The sequence below is a fragment of the Phaethon aethereus genome (assembly GCF_964289735.1).
Source record: "Phaethon aethereus genome assembly, chromosome: 2".
Classification (NCBI taxonomy): domain Eukaryota; kingdom Metazoa; phylum Chordata; class Aves; order Phaethontiformes; family Phaethontidae; genus Phaethon; species Phaethon aethereus.
In genome coordinates this window covers 170,827,137-170,849,276 of record NC_138582.1, presented here as the reverse complement: position 1 = coordinate 170,849,276, position 22,140 = coordinate 170,827,137, and the positions used below count along the sequence as shown (strand labels likewise).

The following is a 22,140-nucleotide window of genomic DNA, read 5'->3' as shown; positions in this document are numbered from 1 at the left end:
CCCTGGGTGCTTTTCTTGCCCCAAGTCCAAGCCTCACCTGCATTTGTGGCAGCAACGGACCAGGTCATCTTGTTGCACGCGGTCAGTGAGAAACTGAGGTCGACAAAGGGGTAGGCGGATTTTGGACAGGAGCTCGGGTAGGAATGACTCTCTCTGGTTTCGGTCATACCGTATCCAGGCTAATGCAGCTTCAAACACCTGTGGAAGAGATGCATGAGAAGTTGGAGTTCTGGGGTTTTTTTTGGCAAGTTCCTACTGTTGCCATTTGTCCGATGGAAAAGAAACCACATCTTGACAATGGTCTTCCCTTGATCTCAGATGACACAGTTTCAGGACAGAATGGTGATGCTCTACATTGCACCCTCCTGCCGCATGATGCTCGGGGTGGCTTGGCTTTGGCATTGCTTTCAGTGCCTCCGACTTAGCCTGCAGTACGCTGATCTATGGTCCCGTGGGATGGTACATTTAGTACAAACGTTTGCAGGGAGATGAGGGAGCTGGGAAGAGAGTTTTATTGGAGGAGGTGGGACAGAATGCAAAACTTTGTTTCTGTAGCATCAAAAAAATCAGCAAATTGAAGAAGAAAAGAGAATGGTGCTGTTCTGTGAAAACCAGAAGACAGTTTTGATGAGAGGGATCCATCTGTTAACTTTGGGTAACTACGCAGTAGATGCCTAGAGCTGAGCTGGCCTCTCCAGGCTCCCTTCGCAGACGCTGGAGAGGCAGACCTCTTCAAAGCACAGTTCACCTGCCCTGTTTTGGGTGATTCCAGATTACAGCGGGAGCCTGGTGACTAGTTTAACTGGAGAGACACGCTCCTTGGTTCTCAGGAGCCTCACAGTTAAATCCTGAGTTGGGTTCTCTTGCGCTTACATCCAGATGACTACATCCAAGTCCCATCACTGTCGCCCAAGGCGGAGCTGCCACGGAGCGCAGCGTCCCCAGCAGTCGCACCGACCAGGAGTCACACTCCAAGGCCAACTGCACACACTGCAGCCTCACGGCTGTTCACAGGTTCAGCTCGGGGAGATCACAAATGCACAGCAGTCTCCCAAAAACTGCAGGAGAACTGGTCACTGTGGTCATGGCCACCACCTCACAGGATAGCTGCCCTCTAAACCAGATTACACACCCACTTTGGGTGGTCTTTCATTGCAACGTGTGGTGATGGAGAAAACCCCAGCTGTGCCACTGACCAGAACAAAATTGTGAAGTCCTTATTTACAGTGGAGATCTGGAGTCTCTCATATCCCCTCTCCTGGGGCTTTCCAGAGAAAAAGTACTTCTTCAACAGGATCATGGTTAATTTAGAAAAAAAACTTAATGCCACTCTATGAGGTGCTTTATGACCAGCAGATAAGCTGCACTGCACTAAAATACTGCCATTTCTGAAGAGGGGGCTGGCAGCTGTCAGGGCACGAGGAAACATCACCAGGGACAGACTCTTTGGACTCTTACCTGCTCCACAAAGGATCCTCAAACTTGGAAAAAAACAGCAAGAGACAAATTTGTGGTATGATATAGCAATGTGGCTGGAATGTGAAGCAGATTCCCCTCCTGTCCCATTTCAGACAGCCTGATTAACGAAGCCCTCTCTTACCCTGCACGGAGATAGCTGTAGGCTTGCTTTTTGTTTGTCACCTCCTTACTCACCTCCTCAGAAAGAGCAGGACAGATTTCCTGGCTCCAGACCAGGTTCTGTTCCTCCTGCAGACTGTCAGCCCAGCACCCATAGATTCTCAAGGCTCTTGAAATGTCCTAAGGTTGCTCAGCCCTACTTTCTGTTTGTTTCTAGGAACAAGACAGTCTAGAGGAGCCTCTTGACGGCAAATTCAGTGGAACAGTTGTTATAAAGTGCTGCAGCACTCTCAGCCAATTCTTTACACCTCAAAAGCACTCCTCTGGACTTGAACACGAGCTCTGTGGGGAAGGGCTCCCTGCTACTGCCCACGGCCTCAGCCTCTCTTCCCCAGGACCAGCAACTTATCGACAGTTAAGAGGCACAGCTGAAGGTCCTCAGGACCCACCAGGTTCCACCTCTGTCACCGATGAACAAAAACACCTCAGAACAATGTTTTGCAAAACTGATGGTCCGAGAAACGCTACCAGGCATTTCTCAGAGCCAGGTTAACGTTGGCAGCACAGGCAAGAAGTGGGGCTCAGGGAGTCATCATAGCTCTGTCTGGCACCTCTTGGTGTCCCCACTGTGCCGGGATGTCTCTGCTTCATTCACACCAGGAATAGGGTCATATTCCATTCTGCTCCTACGAGACCAAGAACTCTCCAAAGGAAAAGCTACCTCTGCTGAGACTGGGTACACACCTGCTCTTCAGACTTCACATTGAGCTCATCCCTAGAAACGAGCTCCAGGACGTCTTCAAAAGGCAGCGCCAGGAACTCTTCGGACATGGATACCTCCACGAAGTGCTGATGAATGAAGCTGTTGGCAGCGTCGTACAGCACCGCACACATCATCGTCTCTGCAAACTGTCGCACTCCCAGACAGTTCTTCGGGTGAAGCCTGGGAAAGGGGGGGAAGAGGAGAGCAAAAGTAACGTCAGTTTAATGGAAGAATGAATTACAAACACGTTCAGAGAAGCAACACAAGCCTGAGAGGATACATGACGCAGTGAAAGCCACAGCTGCGTCCTCTTCAACGATGGCAGGTTCCAGCTCAATGATCAGCGTATCTACACAGAGGTCTGGAGGTGAATCCACAGCAGAGCCAGAGGATGGAAACCACAACTTAAAAATCTCTCCCGAGGCCTCACAAGGAGCCACTGGACAGACTCAGCTGGCTCTGCGCAAAGGCTGCGGGTTGTCAGCTGAGGGGAAGCGTGAGGCTCTGCACAGCAATCCCTCCCTCCCACATCTCGAGGTGCCTAGGCTGTACATCTAGCACCTTTTTTTTTTTTTAAACTCCAGTATTGAACAAAACTGGATTCAAGCACATTGCACAAATACTAGTCATCAGTCTCCGTTTTTCATCTGTAGTACTTAGAAAAGATGCAAGAACAGCACCTGTTACAGCTTCATAAAGCCATTTCCTGCGATTAAGGAGGTTTTATCACCAAAGATGCTTTTGCAACTGGAGGTTAGACAGTAAGAAGTACCGCTGCAGATCCGAGCCTCTCTCCAGCACAGCCAAGCAGCCACTGCATAAAGCTGCTCAGTGGTATGACGAAGCTGGAGAAGACGATATTCATTACAACCACGAGCTCTACAGAAACAAGTATGTCCTAGACACTCTCGTCCAAACAAGAAGCCCTGCCCAGTACAGGCACGTCACTGTTCAGCAAGAGCCAACAGTTGTGTTGTCTTGTGGCGCTAATCATCAGCTACTGAACTAAATACCACCTATACGGAGAAAATACCTTTGGCTCTGGTCGTTCTGGTGTCTAACAGTCTGCAAAAACCAGGCTCAGCTATTGACGGTGGTGTCCAGATGCACGTGAGGACGTGACATCGCTTGCGTGCGCTTTGGGGAAGTGCCCTCAGTTACTGCCCTGTACTGTGCTAAGAGCGAACGCACAGTGCTGACGGCAGCGGACTTCGCGCGAGGACGGCTCTCAGGGCTCACACAGCGCTTGGTTACGGCACTACGGACCCGTCTGGGCACAGGGGCCTAAAAATATCCCAAATCTTCATTCCATTTAAGACTGTGAGCTCAGCGTGCACGCTCCAGCTCTTCAGGATGGTCAGAGTCCATCAATTTTCTTGTTATTAAATCAGAAGTGACAGGACTTAATTTGGGACATCCAGTTGGTCCTCGTAGATTTGGGAGAACTGTGGCAACTAAACCCGACAAACCCAATCACCTCGCTATATCTAGATATAAATACAACTACCTAAAGGTAGCAGGCACTCAAAATCATCAACGCAACCCACCCCTTTCCAGCTTAGCATCATATCCAGTACCTCAAACAAAATGTTTTTGCAAGAAAAAGGAATACTCTGTAACATTACATAACTTAAACTGCAGAAACTCAGGATGCACAGGGGACTGAAAATTAAGACATCTTAAACACAGAGGAAAAAACATTTTTTTCTCCCCACCCCATGCTTTTAGGATACCTCTATTTAGAAGTAAAGAAAAAGAACTGGCTGAGATGTTCCATTTATTTGGTAGGTATGCTTAATAGCATGCCACAGACTACACTGAACAGCTGCAGAGAAATCAGGCTGGGGAAACGAAACCCTTGGCACGATCTGAAAATGCGTGTGGTACGTTTCCAAAGAAGAGCCCAGCTTTTCGGTTTCCAGATCATGCTGCTGGAACAGCCTTGCAGCCAAACACCAACGAGGGAATTGAAAAACCTGGGACTACAGGTTCCTGTCCAGATCCTTGATTGAGTCCCTTTGTTCCTCCCCTGACACATGCAACAGCAGAAAAAGTAATTACTGTGAGGATGGGTTCATCAGCAGTAGAGGCAGTCACGCACCGATGGGTAACCAGCTAGCTAACTCTGAAAAAGGGAAATATTTACACAGTTTTGCTCTAGGTATTAATTCCCATGGCTGGCCAAGGCCTTACACTGTGCCCCAGCTGCACCATCTTGTAAGGCAGATAAATTATGGGCAATGAGGATGGCGAGGCTTGGGAGACGCCGACCACCTCCTTACCATGCTGGCAGGAGACATCCCACTTATTCCCAAGCGGGGACACGGATGACTAGAACCTTGCCGTGGTTGGGGAGCAGCAAGTACAGCCGAAAGACAGCTCCTTACCTCTCTCTGAGGAAAGTGCAGCAAGCATCTTTGATGTTCTGCAGCTGAAGGAAACTCGCTCCCATCAGCAGAGACTGGACGTTCTGCTGATCTATTGCCAGGTGACCGTTGTAGGCAAAGTTGATCAGAGCCTCAAGCGCACTAAACAAGGGGGAGAAAGGGCAGAATTTAGTAACAATTAACCTAGCATGGGACCGTGCTAACAGAAAAGCCTTCCCTGGTGCCATTCGCACAGAGGGTAGGCTTCCAAGCTGTGCACGCAGTGCCGAGCGCTCGCGGTCGCTCTGGATACCCTCGCTCACGTGCCTTGGGACGTTACCTGGGATCCATCCCCTGCATGACAATCTCATCCTGCTTGCACTCCATCATGTCGTTGGTGAACATGGCGTGGAAGTACGGGATCGAAGCTGCCAGCACGATCCGGTGAGCGCTGAATTTATGGTCCCCTACCTAAAACGGGAGAAAAAGGGAAGGAGGGAAGATCAGCACCACCCACCATCAGCCGCAGGGTCCGGGTGGTTCAGTGTAGCACAGCTCCGCCAGCCCAGCAGTAGCAGAGGGCTGGGGTTGGACAGTTTCCGTGTGCAAACAGGACAGCAGCCTGTCTCTTGTATTCCAGCTTTCGAATCCAGTTTTCCAGCCTCCTTATAAGGCACCATGAGTGGTCCACGGGGCCAAGATATAACAGTATTACAGCCCAAGAGTGGGTCGTCTTCAGCTTGCTACAGAGAACGGCCAGGTCCACAGAACCACGTGTTCACACAAATCCGCTCTCTGTTCAACTGCACACACGAGTTTCAAACCCAGGTCTGCTTCCCCCAGCTGCTCGGGGCAGAAAAAGCTCATCCATGGCCCTGATAACACCCTGCCCCTCACAGCTGGCGATCAGCGATCCCACACGGCCCGCCTGATCCCGGGACACCCCAAGCACAGCCGCGATGGCTCAACGCGAGTCCTGGATTCCAATTATCCTGCAGAACTAAAAGCTGGGCGACACGGCCACCCGTTTCCTTTTCTGTACCTCTTCCTTGGAACTGATGACCAGCTTACAGCTTAGACCCCATGCACTTCTTCTTGGGCAGCCATCCTGTACCTTCAGTTTACGCTCAGAGCCAGTCACCTTCACTGTAACCTAGAGGCTCATGGGCTCATCTTCTTTAAATCCCTGCAGGTTCACTTTCACCAGCTGTTATACCTGCTCACGTTCGTATCCTCTGAAAAGCCCTCCCGAGCCATACGGCGCGAGGCTTGGAAGGGGCTTCTTGCACCCCTGGTTCCACTTCTCACTCCTGCAGATGCCGTACAGTATTTTACCCTCTTCTGAATTACACAGTCAGAATTGCTCCGACTACTTCTTTTTTGTTGGTTCAGAGCTTTTCTTCCCCCAATTTCCAGGCTAACATGAGTCACACCGGTCTATGCCCATCTGAGCTTGTGCAGAACTGCCCTTTTTCCCCGCTTAAGCAAGATTTTCCCATTTGAGCTTCGTTTTGCTGAGACAAACAAGCTGGCACAGCAGGTCCTCTTAGTCTGCAGGTCATCCAAGCAGCCCTTCTCTTCTCCTCTGCAAAAAAAGCTTCATCACCCTTTCATGTCTAGGCAGCTTATTACCAAAAATGTTTGCATTCGAGGTTTTCACAGCTCCCAACAGTGCCTTGCCTCTCCCTCTAGGCCCAGAGCTCTCACACCCAGTAAAGACAAGTTGCTGGGAATTTAGAAAGCAAAATTCCTGACACATAAAAAAAAAAAAAGAAAAAAAAAAAAAGAGAGGAACTGGGCACTACACAAGATGCATAAGCAAGCAGGACTGTTGTGTTTTTTTTGTTCCTTTTTAAACAAAAGCCACAAACGCTGTTACAAGATTTTTTTATTTCAAGCCAGCTTGACCACCTGGCTGCTCGCTCTGCGTGCCTGCCTGCACAAGGCCTGGGCTTCGCAAACACTTAGCATGTGGTCAGCTCACAGCGCTGCGTGCCTTGGGTGCAGCGGCAGGTCTGCTCTGCCCGAGCTTCCCAATTTAAAACTGTGCAGCAAACACCCAGTCAAATGGCTTCCAAGGCTTGCTGCAGCCTGGCAAGGGCAGGGCCACTTTCGGAGAGCTTTGCCTCTCTCCTGGTCAGCTTCCGTGTGCCTGCAGCCCTGCCCGTGCTGTCCACTGTGCCTGGGCTACCCGGCAGAAACCCCGCTGTCCTGGATTTTGCAGAGTTCCCAACGCCCAGAGCAAAAGCAGCAAGTGAACTGGTCTGTACTACTACGGCTCATGGGAAAAAAAACCTCACTTATATACTTGTACGGTGACTTCTTAGCTCAGGATGGGTAAAGGTCGGTATCAATCTCCTCTACGAACCCAAAACCACGTGTGAAACATCCCAGAGGCTCCAAGACTCGAGAGCTGTGTCACAAATACCAGCAAATACTCTGCTGCTCAGTTCCCTTCTCCGCTAACTCAGTCCTTAATTAATATCACACTTTACCTCCACCTCCTGCCCTCCTGTGCCGGCATCAAGCAGAAGGAGACGAGCTCCTGAGACAGCCGAGCAGGAGCCAGACCACGATGGGGATACCAGCGGCAATAAGAGGGCCGGCTTGGCAGACCAGGGCTAAGATGATGTCCCAGCAGAGAGAGGGAAGAAGCAGAAAGAAAAAGGTAACGCAAGCAAGAGGACAGATAGTTTATAGCAGCGAGCTGGTAGGGACAAGCATGGAAGTTAAGACAACAGCTCTGCCAGTGCTACAGCAGCAAGAGCTGGGCCCGTGCTCCCTCGGCGTGCAAAATCATCATCAGCTTCCTCGTGCGCAGGCAGTAGGACGGGGCGTCCCTGGCAAAAGGAGCCGAGGCTGCTAGGACACACAAGGGAGCCCACGGGCGAAGAGGGGACCGAGCCGAAGGCCACAAGCCCCATCCTGGGTTGCACAACGGACATTTGCCGCGCAGGGTTCCCCACCCTGACTTTCCACAACCTCCTGTACGCGACAGCAAACTCCGGCCTGGCTTCTCTAACATGAGATGCTTAAAACTACTTATAAATAACGCTAAGTTTAGTGAGAAAAACCTGTAAGAGGAAGGAAGCGATTCGAAAACCTGCGCACGCCTGAAAGCTGGCAAAACCTCGCTGTGTCCACGGCTGCGGGGTTTTCATTTCCTTACTCCGCATGGCTGCTGCCAAGTCGAGCCCGCGTGTGCACGAGCGACCTGGCTCCCGTTTCTCTCTCCGCGTGAGCCAGCGTCCGAGGCGCTGCTCGCGAGAGAAGCGCAAGAGGTGCCGGAGTAAGACAGGTAAATAAGGAGACTTGGGCACTGAAGCTTGCTGTTTGGGACTTCTCGCTGGAGAAAGGTTTGCATACGACCCGTCGCAGCCTGGTTGACCGCGATGACTAACTCGCTGCGCAGCCTGTCCGCATTCCAGCCCCGAGGCTCAGAAACACCGGACCTGCTCGGCAAGCTCCGGCACTTCCCGGCCCCTTCCTACCCCGTGGACGAAGCGGCTCCGCCAGCCATGCCTGCAGCAGCTGCTCCTGGCCCAGCCCGACGAGGAACAGACACCGGCGAAGCTAATGAAGCGGGTCTCGTTCTTTTCATACCTTAACGCCGTACCTCTCGTGGCTCGCCAGCCTGGGACGTCTCGCACGGACCCGGCAGAAGCTGCGGGAGAGCTGGGGGAGCTCGGTGGCAGGAGCTGGCCTGGCCTTGCTGCTTCCCCAGCTCCTCGCTGCCACGTGCAGAGCGAGGTCTAAGCGTTACCAGTGTCACTTCGAAGCTGGGGGACTGACACCGCTGCTAAGGCAAGAGGTACATGCCCACAGACAGAGCCTGCAGCACACGAGAGGTTTGTTCCTTAGTCAAGGGCAAGGGGCTGATTAAAAACTCCAGGCTATTTTCTTTCATGCAAGATGTATTTCTTCTTCAAATTTCTGCATCTTTTGGTGCTGAAAATGTTTTCACCTAAAGGGCAGAAGAGTGCGGTGCTGGAAGTCACGACCAGGAGCTGGCCTGGAGCACCCAGCTTCTGCAGGGAAACCCCTTCCCGGGCTTCTCAAACATCCCCAAACACAGGAAAGCTCCATTTGTGCTTTCAATATTTCTCTGGCTTGAAACAAAGTGAAAGAATGAGGCCTCATATCTCTAAAATTCTGAAAGACCGGGTGCCTGGAAGGAAGTCAGCCCAACTGCAATGTTTACTTTGATTTAACATCTCTTAAGTACAAGACGTGTTCGTCTGAGTGTTCCCATCCAGGCAGTGCAGAATGTGGTTGAGTGTGCAAGAAAAACATTTTAGTTGAATTTTGTTTCCATCCAAGCAGAGTTTGCCAAAAATCACAGGTATTCAAGTGTTGTTGTTTCATCTTTTAAAAAATAAAAAGTAGTATTAAAATTCAATAGGCACCACCTATTAAAACGCTACACCTGCTTCAAATGCATACAGTGATCCTCTAGGTACAACCAAAGTTAACCTTATAACTAAAGCTAACACCAATTTCAACAGCAAGGTTACATTTACTCAAACAAGTCTACAGTGTTACCCAACAATGAGAAAAAGCTCCATTTCAGAAAGTAACTGTAAAGTACCAAAGCAACTTGAAATTTCATTTTAAAAATAGATTTAGTTTCAGAACAGTGTTGGATAGCCATCTAAGCCACGGTTAAATTCACCGATTTCAGTGGTTGGGATTTACCCGGTCTGCTGTGCCCGGAACCCTCGAGCAGCTCGCCAGCGCCGCTCACGCTTCCCTCTCCGCCAAGCACACAGTCAGTTGACGCTTCCCACGTCCTTTGCCAGTGCCCGATTTCTCCACGTGCCATCGTGCCGTCACTCTGGGCAGCGACAAAGGACCACGGCACGTACACAGCCGCTGGTAACGTCACCACTGAACCGGATAAATGCTGTTGGCAACCGCCTGCCCGTTTTCTTCCGAGGAGCTCAGCGCTGCAGCTCCAGACCTCTGCGTCCCGCTCGCAGCACAAGCCTTTATTCTGACCTTGCCTCTCTGACGGATGCACATATTAAACTGCATCTGCACTGCCTGCATTTCTCCCTAGGAAAGGCAGAAAGGGATCAAAACACAAGAGATGCTTTAAGCTCCAAGCCCAAACACAGCACATTTTAGCACTGTCCAAGAGTCCAGGCAGAGCTGAAGCTTTCCACCGCGCTCCAGTTTCAGGGATGTGTCGCTGTGATCTCACCCCATGATGCGCTGCCACCAACCAACCTCATTATAATAATACGCCGGGTTATTGCAAAAGCAATCATTTATAGGCATTCAGCAAGATTCCCGATGGGTTAATGAGAGCTGTATCATCACGGGGGTGAAATACCTTGTGTCTGGGCAGCACCACCCTTCCGGCTCCGAGCCGCTCAGCGGCTCCCAGGGACAGGATTGTTCCCCCGGTGGGGTACTCGCCCTTTGTTAAGGAAAGGGTTTCACCTTGGGAAATGCCCCATTAACAGATTAACTGCACTGGGGACACCCCTGCATGGCAGGGCAGGGTGTGAACTAGCCAGAGTTCATTTTGGTTACCTGCAGGGAAAAACCTCAGCTCCCCACATGGGGCTTGACCTCCTGCCCCGGCTCGGTCCCCATCTGTCTGTGGGGCGCAGCTGAAGCCACGTCGTTCACAACTTCTTCCCTTGCACTGGTGATAGCCCTCGCCTGACCTTGCTGTTCAGGGAAATAAAACGGAAATAAGCCATACAAAAAAGGGAATAATTTTCTGCTGTCGTAGCAGGGGAAGGGGGAGGACTGGGACTGGCCCCTGTCAGCAGTGAGATCCATGGAGCTGCATCAGCAAAGACCTGATCCATGCTGCGACCGCCACCAGCTCAACGGAAACTATTTCCCGGTACCAGACAAGACAAAACCTGCTATTTTTTAATATTTTTTTGTTTTAAACATGCTCCTATAATGATAGAGGGCCCTCCGGGAGATTTATAAACTGGGATCTCTTGTCTAGAAGCTCTCATTACGTTCCTACCATCAGCACTTAACGGCAAGTCCTGAAGGAACAACTAAATTTCTTGCTGCAGGTGAAAGACAGTACCCGTTTTTCCTGTAGAAGATGAGGATGAGCACGCAGCACATGTCCCCTCAATTCATCCTTGTGTCTGACTCGAAAGGTGCTCCCTGTCTCCAGAGCTAAATGATCTTCCTTCCTTCTGACCAAATAAATCTGCTTTCCTATGCCTGATGGAGTCACACTACAGTCACATAAGTCTAACAAGAAAGTAAAAAAGAGCTCACGGTCTTTTTTTTTTTTTAATAAATCTCTTTGATATTACTCCACCCTACCATTGACAGGTTTCCGTTTGCCCAAAATCCATCACAGCCCTGCTCACTAATTCCAGGAGTATCAGCAAAACATTAAAAAAAAAAAAAAAATTTCTGCTTGAGAAAAAAGCCCATTTTTGTCCTCACTAAGTGCAGCTGTCAGGGACGGTCTGCTCAGTGCCTGTTTTGATTTTATAGAGCAGCTCGAACTTGGCCACACAGCGTTTGGAACTGGCTGCCCTTTCCATCTGTATTCAAGAGTCGTCTCAAATGAATGATCTTCCTTTTTATTTTCTATTTATATACCGCTGCGTACACCCCAGGACTGAGGTATCCAAAGGGCAGGATGCCGCCACGCCGGAGAGCCGGCGGCTCCGGCAGCAGCAGCTCCCTGCCGGCGGCAGGGTTTTATTGCCTACCTAGCGTCACGGGGCAAACTGCCGACAAACCTCTATAAGCGGGGATGTCACCCAGTATTTGGCTTCCCACGCTCCGTGTCATCACGAGACGCGCGTCTGGACCAGAGTCTCGGTTGAAGATTCCACCTTGCAGCTGAAGGTGGAAGCCCTCATTTGCAAGAACAGACCGTTTCGTGGCAATACCTGCGATGTTAGAGAAATCAGGTGCTCCCGTTGAGTTAGACACAAATCAGTGCGTTTATCTTTCACTTTTTGAACCTGGAGTTCAGGCCTGTCTCCAGGCACAAATGAAATCGCTACAAACTTAATCATATCCATATCACTAAGCCAGAATTAGCTGTTAATACTCCGTTTATATAAGCACCAAAAAGAGAAACTCCGCACCGGGAAGAGGCTTGAGGATAAGTCCTTCAGGCAGGACTATCACCCCTTTCATAGCCTGAGCAAAACAGCTTTACCCTTCAGACGATTTCCACCTTTATGCAAGGACGTGCTATTCTGCAATATATAATTTTAGGGGCCTTTCTTTTAAGGGAAAAGATACCGTTTACCAGAAACAAGAACAGAACCACTGCTTGCAAAGCATCCTTCCTGACCACAAATACCACAGAATTCCCTTCCAACGAGATCTCTAGAGGAGTAACAAAAAGCATGCTCTCCCTTCACTCCCATATCCACAAAGCGTTAACAAGCTCCAGGGTACAATGAAGCTTTCTCCACAGAAAAATGGTGTAGGTGTAATAAAGGCACCTATTGTTTTCACGACATCATTATGCTGCATAGCTGAGAAGTCTTGAGTTCTCCGCTGCAAAGATCTTCTCGAAAAAATACATTCAAGTCCTGGAGAGGCCATAGTAGAAATTAAGCTGGCGTCCAAGCCATCGTAGCAAAGCTTTGCTAGGCAGAAGATAATAGATCAGTAAAGTTTAAGAAATCTTGTATCAAAATTCAGAGATTCAGACAGAATCATTTCAGTTGAAAAAGACCTTTAAGATCATCGAGTCCAACCATCACCCCAGCACTGCCCAGCCCACCACTGACCATGTCCCTCAGCACCGCGTCTACACGGCTTTTAAATCCCCCCAGGGCTGGGACTCAGCCCCTTCCCCGGGCAGCCTGTGCCAGGGCTTGACAACCCTTTGGGTGAAGACATTTCCCCCAACACCCAATCTAAACCTCCCCCGGCGCAACTTGAGGCCGTTTCCTCTCGTCCTGTCGCTGGTTACTTGGGAGAAGAGGCCAACCCCCACCTCACCACAACCCCCTTTCAGGCAGTTGCAGAGAGCAATGAGGGCTCCCCTCAGCCTCCTCTTCTCCAGACTGAACACCCCCAGTTCCCTCAGCCGCTCCCCATCAGACTTGTGCTCCAGACCCCTCCCCAGCTCCATCGCCCTTCTCTGGACACGCTCCAGCACCTCAACATCCTTCTTGTAGTGAGGGGCCCAACACTGAACACAGGATTCGAGGTGCGGCCTCACCGGGGCCGAGTCCAGGGGCACGATCCCTGCCCTGCTGCTGCTGGCCACACCATTGCTGGTACAGGCCAGGATGCTGTTGGCCTTCTTGGCCAATGGGTCCTTTTCCACTGGGCAGCTCTCCAGCCACTCCTCCCCAAGCCTGGAGCATTGCCTGGGGTTGTTGTGACCCAAGGGCAAGACCTGGCACTTGACCTTGTTAAACGTCATACAGTTGACCTCGGCCCATCGATCCAGCCTGTCCAGATCCCTCTGCAGAGCCCTCTTGCCCTCCACTCCCACCCAACTTGGTGTCATCTGCAAACTTACTGAGGGAGCACTCGATCCCCTCACCCAGATCTCAATAAAGATATTGAACAAGACCAGCCCCAGAACTGAGCCCTGGGGAACACCGCTTGTGACCGGCCGCCAGCCGGATTTAACGCCATTCACCACAACTCTCTGGGCTCGGCCATCCAGCCAGTTCTTCACCCAGCAAAGCGTAAACCCGTCCAAGCCACGAGCCGCCCGTTTCTCCAGGAGAATGCTGTGGGAGACGCTGTCAAAGGCTTTACTAAAGTCCAGGCAGGCAACATCCACAGCCTTTCCCTCATCCACTAGGCAGGTCACCTGGTCATAGGAGGAGATCAGGTTGGTCAAGCAGGACCTGCCTTTCATGAACCCGTGCTGGCTGGGCCTGATGACCTGGTTGTCCTGTAGGTGTCATGTGATGGCACTCAAGATGATCTGCTCCATAACCCTCCCTGGTACCGAGGTCAGACTGACAGGCCGGGATCCTCCTTCCGGCCCTTCTTGTAGATGGGCAACACATTTGCTAACCTCCAGTCAACTGGGACCTCCTTGGTTAGCCAGGACTGCTGGTAAATGATGGAAAGTGGCTTGGTGAGCACGTCGCCAGCTCCCTCAGTACCCTTGGGTCTCATCCAGCCCCACAGACTTGTGTGTGTATCTAAGCAGTGCAGCAGGTAACTAACCATTTCCCCTTGGCTTATCGGGGCTTCGTTCTGCACCCCATCTCTGTCTTCCAGCTCAGGGGCTCAGTACCTGGGGAACAACTGGTCTTACTGTTAAAGACTGAGTCAAAGAAGGCATTAAGTACCTCAGCCTGTCCCTCGTCCTTTGTCACTATGTTTCTCCCCACATCCAATAAAGGATGGAGATTCTCCTGAGCCCTCCTTTCTTTCTATAAATACATTAGCAACCATTTTTTGTCTTTTACAGCAGTGGCCAGATTAAGTTCTAGCTGGGCTTTGGCCCTTCTAATTTTCTCCCTGCAGAACCTCATGACATCGTCGTAGTCCTCCTGAGTTGCCTGGCCAGTCTTCTTCCCCGCTGGCTCATCTTTCGGCACACAGGGACTGCCTGCTCCTGCGCCTTTAAGATTTCCTTCTGGTAGGATGTCCAGCCTTCCTGGACTCCTTGCCCTTCAGGACCGCTTCCCAAGGGACTCCGTCAACTAGGCCACTAAACAGGCCGAAGTCTGCTCTCCGGAAGTCCAAGGGAGCAGTTCTGCTAACCCCCAAAATTGAAAACTATCATTTCATGATTGCTGTGCCCAAGACAGCCCATCACACCACCCACCAATCCTTCTCTGTTCACAAACAACAGGTCCAGTGGGGCGCCTTCCCTAGCTGGCTCTCTCACCAGCTTCCTTCCACACACTCCAGGAACCTCCTGGGCTGTTTCCTCTCTGCAGTGTTGTATCTCCAGCAGACATCTGGTTGAAGTTCCCCATGAGAACAAGCTAGTGATTGTGAGACTTCTCCCAGCTGCTCATAGAATATTTTGTCTGCTTCTTCATCCGGGTTGGATGGTCTGTAACAGACTCCCAACATACCTGCCTTGTTGGTCTTCCCCCTGATTCTTTACCCATAAATGCTCAACCCTGCCATAACCATCATTAAGCTCTACAGTCAAAACACCCCCTAACACCCAGGACTACCCCTCACCTCTCCTTCCTTGCCTAGCCCTTCTGAAGAGTTTATAGCCATCCGCTGCAGCACTCCAGTTGTGTAAGTCATCCCATCATGCTTCCATAATGGCAACTATATCATAGTTTTCCTGCTGCACAACGGCTTCCAGCTCCTGGTTGTTGCCCATGCCACCTGCATTGGTGTAGATGCATTCAGATGGCTATTGATCCCGCCACCTTTTTGGGAGGAGAAGCCCTAGTTTTTACGTGGCCATTCTCAGGTACTTCCGTGGCTTCTAACACATCAATAACCACTGTGTCTTTGCTGCTGCATGGATCTCCATCCCCTACCTCCACTGAGACGGCAGAACGAAGGACCTCGCTAGCACATCGTCCCTTAGATACTGGCATGCTACCCCCAGGCTTATCTCTAGTGTGCCTGGTTTTATGCCTTTCCCCCTTCAAATCTAGTTTAAAGCCCTTTCAATGAGCCCCACTAACTCCTGTGCAAAGATCCTTTTCCCCCTTTGAGAGAGCTGTACCCCATCTGTTGCCATAGACAGGCCCCATGACCAAAAAACCCAAAATTTTGCTGGTGACACCTGGCTCAGAGTGAGATATGGATCTGCTGGCCCTTCCTGTTTCTTCCCTCATCAGTAGCCTCCCTCCCTATCCACACCTTCCCAGCCAAATAGTAGCTGAATGAGACATGAAAGAGCTTAGCTCAAACTTGGCATGTGCAAAAGCAAGAGATTGATCCCATTAAGTCATACATCCTTCTGGTCTAGACTAATTAGAGTCCTGCTCATATAATTGTAACTAATTACTTTGAACCAGAACAGACATCCTTTTTGCATCTACAACATGAACACACATTCCCAGATAATTCACTTCCAATTCAGAGGAGCTGAATTGCTTTGCTGGACCCCAGTCTCTGCATTTCCCATGGGGACAGGGGACTCGTTTTTTGTGTTCAAAAACCATGTAGACGTGGCACTTCGGGACAGGGTTTAGTGGGCATGGTGGCATTGGGTCAATGGTTGGACTTGATGATCTTAGAGGTCTTTTCGAACCTTAACGATTCTATGATCCCAAGGGGATTGCCTCCAGCCCTGTCCTCCTTCACGCTCCTGAAGGACCAGCAAAAACAATGTTGAGGGTAACTCAACAGCTGGGGGACACTCCTGGATCTTCCAGCCACAGGCACCCCAGTTCCCTGACACATTCCCTCAGCCTCTTCAAAACAGAAAGCCCAAATCTCTTCTGCACTCCAACAACCCGTATGGCAACAAGGAGAATGCCCAGCCTCTGCTCTTAACTCATCCCACAGCATCCTGCTCCTCAATGGGCAAGAAATACCTGCCAGTGCCTCTGCTGGACACCAGGTTCAATACTCAGGTCACCAAGGGCCACCTGAAACTGTAGGACAAGTTTTGCTTCAAGGAAAGCAAATAAAAACCAGTGCAAGTGGGTTTGGAAGTCAGACAGTAAGCCTTTTGCCACGCTTAAAGAAGCTGAGTGAAAAGCTTAGTGCAGAAACGTGTGGTTTCTGCTAATGCTTCAGGTTTAATGTCTTCATAAAGCACTAAAAATACTCATCTTTTATATAAGGGGAACAGCATTTATGCTAGCTGAGACCTCGGGTGAAAAAACGAGTCCAGTGGTAATCCAAAGTAGCTCATTACTGCTGTAAGGCAAGATTTAAATAAGATCCTTAACCTAAAGGTCTCATGTGCATGACAGATTATCTGGTTTTTAAATCTATCAGCTCCTCAAATAAAAACATATTCCCTCTCCCACCAAGCTCATTTTCCTGAAGGACGTCGTAAACGTGCTCAAACATCTGCACAGCAGCCAGGCACAGGGTTTTCAAGGACCCTGCTGAAATTACGCACGCAGCCTAAGCTGTCTGGAATTCCACTCATCTGCCACGGCGGGACAAAAGGAGGCTCCTCCACCTCTGCGTCTGCTTGGCAGGCAGCAGCTCTCTCGGGTGTATCTGCTCGAGTTTGGAGGGTTTCGAGTTAACAGTCTGCTTTGGAAAAACTGTGATTAGGAGGGGAGAAAAGCCAACAGGACCATCACCTGGCAGTCCAGTTTGGACTCTACATGAAACAAATAATATAACCTCTCCACAGCTTGGAAGTATTTTAACTTGCCAGGCTTGCAGTATTTTTTTAAGAGACTTTTCTAATTTGTCTTGGAGTTAGTCATGGAAATATGGCATACGAGTGATCCAAAAATCAAATGAGGAGCAGCAGCTGTAAGAGGAGCTCACATGAACTTGGTTCTTTGAGGATTCGGAAAGGCACAAACCTTATCTCTTTTGACAGAGGTGTAGCCAAGATCGCTGGAGGTGCCAGCCTGGCACTCAGTTCCCTGGCTCCGATTGTGATGAGCAGGAGCTATAAAGACCCCAAATTCATCAATGAAGAAATAGGACGAGTATTGCCTCACTGTTTTATGGAGTGGTGCAGCCCGCAGGCTTCCAGCAAGCTGCTTATGTGTCCCCAGAGAGCACTTGTACCTTGGCCTAGAGCAGAGAGACGCAAACTCCAGAAAACAAAGCTGCCCAAACAGCTTTCATCTTGAGAGGATATTTGTCTTCAAAAAACAATGCACAGGAAGAACACCAATACTGAGGAGCTTCTTTTCTGCAATTAAAAAGGAGATCAGGATCTCCAGATTAGGGACTAACACCCCCAAATACCTGTACTCGTCAGTGAACTGAAATTCTTGGCACTTCTGCAGCATTTATTTGTGAGCTCTAAAATGCTTTGAGAACACACATACAGAAAGAAAAAAAAAAGACTACAAAGCCACTGTAAAATAAGTGGGAAAAGTTCTGCCGTGCTATTATGTGCAGGAAGCCAAAGTAATGAGGGCCCAAATCTTTAATACAGAGCTTTTCTCATCCAGTGAGCTTAGTAAGAAGCTAACTGATTTCTAGCAATAAGGTAAAATCAGCAGCAGTGCTGACAGTAGAAATAACTGAAGACTCTCAGCTCATGGTTAGACAGAAGGTGAGGCTACAGGTGAAATGCTCTTGGGAAGAAAGAGCTCCAGGGAGACCAGAGAAGTGCCTGGACACGAGCCTGACAGCACTGCAAACAAGGCAGCCAGAAAACAACCCAAAAATCTCGTAACATGAAGACAGCTTGGAAGCAAATGCTTTATATTGAGCTTCTGGCAGGGAAAAGAAGTGGACACAGAAATCAAACCTCACTGATTTCATCCGAAAAAGCCCACTGTCAGTAACTGCGGTAACATCTGACCCATAGTGGGTAGCACCCAGAGGGGATCTTGCTAAGCACATTAAATTTGAACCTATTCCTCATGCGTATCTAAGACTTTGTCACTCACAGCCCGTTTCAAGTCTGAGAAATCCGGAGAATTCAGACTTCAGTCCATCACTGGAAACCCCACTTTGGCCCCAGAGGCAGGGTATGGAGACGTGCACGGAGAATGGCTGCTTCTCTGCTGGTTTTGCTGGACGCCCTGATTTCAGGGTCTACTATTATACCTCAAACCATATAGTCCAAAACTGAAAACTAAATTTGAAATAAGTCTATTGGTTTTCAAACCGCTTGACACATCTGTAGCTAAAAGCCTCACAACCCATCAAACTCAAAAAACAGTAAAGAAGTTTCCTTTCTGCACGCTTGACGATGGCTCCAGCGTTGGCGTTTCCCTATCACGGACACAGCCACCATCACCTTTGCCAGTGCCACCAATACTGGCTAAGGAGAGAAGCACAGGTCTCACCTGGAAGATTTTTTTCCGCTATATTACCCTGGTCAGGTTAAACTGGCAAATAGTCGTTTCTTTTAAGCAGACATGGCCATACCGAGACCCAATCTAGCGATCCCGAGAGAAGAAAGCAGTGGCAGAAATTTGGCTTTAGTAAGCAAAAAATCCCACTTTCACCAAAGGAAAAAGAAGCAACCACAGAATACGGTGTGCCTCCTTGCCTCCCTCCAGTTTATTCCCATTTGTTTCTACCAAACCATCCTAAAATTATGCCTTAAGCAAACACTTCAGAGAGTCGCCAAAGGGAGACTGCAAGGACAGATGCCTGTGATGGAATGTCTTCAAGAGGAGCTCTGACCTGCAGCTATTTAAGAGACAGGAATAGAAAAGGACTTTTCAAATCCAGAGCCTCACTATCCGCACAAGAAAGGAGCTTTGGCTCTGAATGAACACTTCCTAAGCCACTGGAAAGACGCGCGGCTCACTTACCGCCCCGTGAAACTTCGTTTTCACATGGGCAATCATGAGCAGCAGTGACAGATTTCCCTAAGCTGAGCTTGAATAACCGGAGCTCCAAGGGAGCCAGTCAAATCAGCACTTCTTGCTTTTAATCGCATCTAAACCCAGCTGCCGTACGCTGCTGAGGCAGCACCGTCTCCCACAGAGCAACATGAACTGCAGCAAGACGGTTTCTGAGAAAGGAGAACAAATTCTGCCCCTCCTATTTATTGAATGAATCCTCACCTGGCTTTACGAGGGGGATAATTAAAACAAATGCACGGGAGTACCGATGCTTCCTAACAATTTTAGGCCTGTTCATAGAGCAAACATTTCTGTGGGCTGGGAGAATCATTTACAGCCGTTGACCCCAACACTGGTATCGCTGAAGTGGCCGCTAAAATCCTGAACTGTGCTGCAACAACACTGCTTGTTCCCATTTCAGCTGCGAGCCTGAACAGCGGTTACACCAGAAGGAATCCAACTTCTGGCCCAAAGCAGTGTTTGGCAGCTTTTTGTCTTTAGGGAGGCGACAGCCTACAAGTACTAGGTGTGAAAAAACCAGCAACAAACTCGCTCCAGTGGTGCAACAGGCATCGGGACCCACTATGATCTCCTTCAGGTATTGACTTCAAATGCTTCTCAGCACTTTTTCTACCTTCATTTTGGGTAAGAAGTATTCAAACGCCGTCCCTGCTAGACAAGTCACTTGGCAGGCTCCTTCTGCATCACACCGGATTTACAGCTTCACCGACGCGTGCGGAAAGCGTTCCTGAGCCAGGTCAGGGAAGAGCACATATTGCGTCAGCGGTGTTCAACGTGGCTAACTGATTTGAAGCCACCTCCAAAGTCAAGCTAAGAAAAATTCCTTCTTAAACATTCAGCAGCTAGAGAAGACACCCTGTAGTGAACAATAGGGAGGAAAGGCTTGGCTCAGATTCAGCAGGCTGCATTAATTCAATCACCACAGGACACGCAGGCACTGAGAAATCTGATGTCAGGAGGTAGAAGCGGTAAAGACGTGGCATATTTTGACATGGTGACTCCATACAACAAGAGGAAACAAACAAACAAAGCACTTTGGATCCTGAGGCTGCATGTGTAAGAGGGAAAGCCGGACTGTTTGAACCGAGATGGAAAAACACACTGTCAGCCCTCTGCCAAACGTATTGGTCGCTGCTGGGATCTCTCTTCAATATAATAAAGAATTAACCAGGCAATGGAGGACGTTAAGACTCATTTTAAGAATAACAGAGACATCTTTCTCAATAGATTTTAAACCTTTGTAAGGATGAAAGGCTCTGCATCTTCCCTAGAGAGCAACAAGGCTCTGCACAATCCCCAGATTTGTTCCCGTGGAACAAAGTATAACAAAAGGAAATAAGAAAACGGGGCCAACACAAGTGCCCTCGTCCACAAAGCTGCCCAGCACCATCAGGGTGCTCATTCTGGCGGTTGGACTGCAGAGCTCCTTCAGCCCTCAAGACTTTCAAAGTTTTCCTGCTCTGCCACAGAAGATATACAAGGTGAGATAAGCAAGATTAAAAAAACCCACTTTGCCAGGGTAAATCTATGGGAAAGCCTATCCGGAAGAGTTTGCAGAACAATGGTTAGGCATTTATTTGACATAAGGCTGGGGTCATATATCTCATTGCTATTGTCTCCCTCCAGACCACGCAGAGCAGCCCATGCCCAGCAAGAGGACCCACAGCCAGCTCACGACCGTGATTCCAGAGATATGGGACTCACAGGCCCCGAGAACCTTCTTCTGCAACACAAAGCCGCCTCAGACACACCAATACGCAGTTTAAATCTAATAAAATGGTGCTCTCCATCACAAACCAATGCCATCACGGAATTCCCGCAGGTTACGGCACAGACTATCGCAAATATCACGTCTTGGAAGGCACAACCTCTGCAAGGAGGATCAGCGCACCGCTGTGCTCTTCGCAACGAGTGGTTCAGCCTGTGAAGTAGTCACTCTTTGCGGGAGGCTGTAGCTGATGAACGGGGACGAAGCAGCCCCACACAGCCCAGGGGTGCGCCCCAATCGCGCGTCCTGCGGTCTCCACGATGGGCACAACCCTCGCTGGCTCCTTCTTCAGCAGCGGGAGGTAGGTGCAAAGTTTCAGCATGAGTAGGCTGGGAAACACCTTCACGTTTAATTAAACTTCAGAGTTAATTCTGGAATGACTCAACCAATCCTAGGAGTTGCATGTCGCACCCACCCCACAACAAACTCCTCTGCCCGTGAGCTCCTGCTGCGAAGGACTCCAGCATCTCCTGCCCGGCGCTGGCCGCTCTCAAAGCCCTTACAGCCCACCCCCGCAGGGCCAGCCACACAGTCCTGAGGATCTACCAAGGTTTATAGGCAATTTCTTTGATGTAAGAAAGTGATGTTCTGGAAAGATAAAGGTATCCTAGGGAAAAGGACTCTTCTCCCATGGCTTGGAGAGAGCTGAGCACGACCTCCTAAATCGTTTAGGGCTGGGATCACCACTGAAACGAGGCAGGGGCTCTGGGGTGCCCCGTTTTCTCCCAAAACAAGACATTTTATCGAATCACTGTGCCTGGCTGCTGAAAAAACCACGACGGCTCCAAGGGAGACAGAGGCTCCATCTCCTGCCCCGTGCCTGGGGTGAGGCGTAGCATCGGGAATGGGGTGTCACCAGCGAGGCCCAGCACCCACTCTGGGCTGGAGATGCTCAGCACCCCCCCCACCCTCAAGGGACCCTCACAGAGCCCCCCCCCAGGGCTGGAGAAACCCAACACCCCCGTGACACTCCACCAAGAGGGCTGGGGTGTCTCAGCACCGCCCCTCTCTGCTGCCAAAAGCCATGGGAAGCGGAGGGACACCCTCAGCTCCCCCCCTTCTCCCCACTAAAAGGGGCTGGGAGGGTCCCCAGCTCCCCCTCAGGGGCCGGGGTCCCCGGGCCGGGCCGCGCCGCACCTTGAGGGTCACGTCGCAGAGCTTGCCCTGCCGCCGGATCTCGCCCATCACGCCGTAGCCACGGCTGGGCAAATCGCCCACCGAGAAGTGCACCAAGTCCTCGGGGTCCAGCTCCGGCTCGGCCGCCGCCTCCAGCATCTTCCC

General features: G+C 50.2%; 1 protein-coding gene across 1 annotated transcript in view; it reads right to left on the bottom strand.

Moving 5' to 3' along the window:
• KLHL18 (kelch like family member 18) overlaps positions 1 to 22,140 on the bottom strand; it is a gene marked incomplete at its 3' end in the record, with an annotated part of 28,389 nt that extends 6,249 nt beyond the window's left edge. The window contains exons 1-5 of the mRNA XM_082014795.1: positions 21,997 to 22,140; positions 5,048 to 5,178; positions 4,729 to 4,869; positions 2,323 to 2,521; positions 38 to 198 (exon numbers count right to left, since the gene is read on the bottom strand). Of these exons, the coding sequence (XP_081870921.1) occupies positions 38 to 198; positions 2,323 to 2,521; positions 4,729 to 4,869; positions 5,048 to 5,178; positions 21,997 to 22,134 (770 nt within the window). The 5' untranslated portion in view covers positions 22,135 to 22,140. The remainder of the gene's footprint in view (positions 1 to 37; positions 199 to 2,322; positions 2,522 to 4,728; positions 4,870 to 5,047; positions 5,179 to 21,996) is intronic.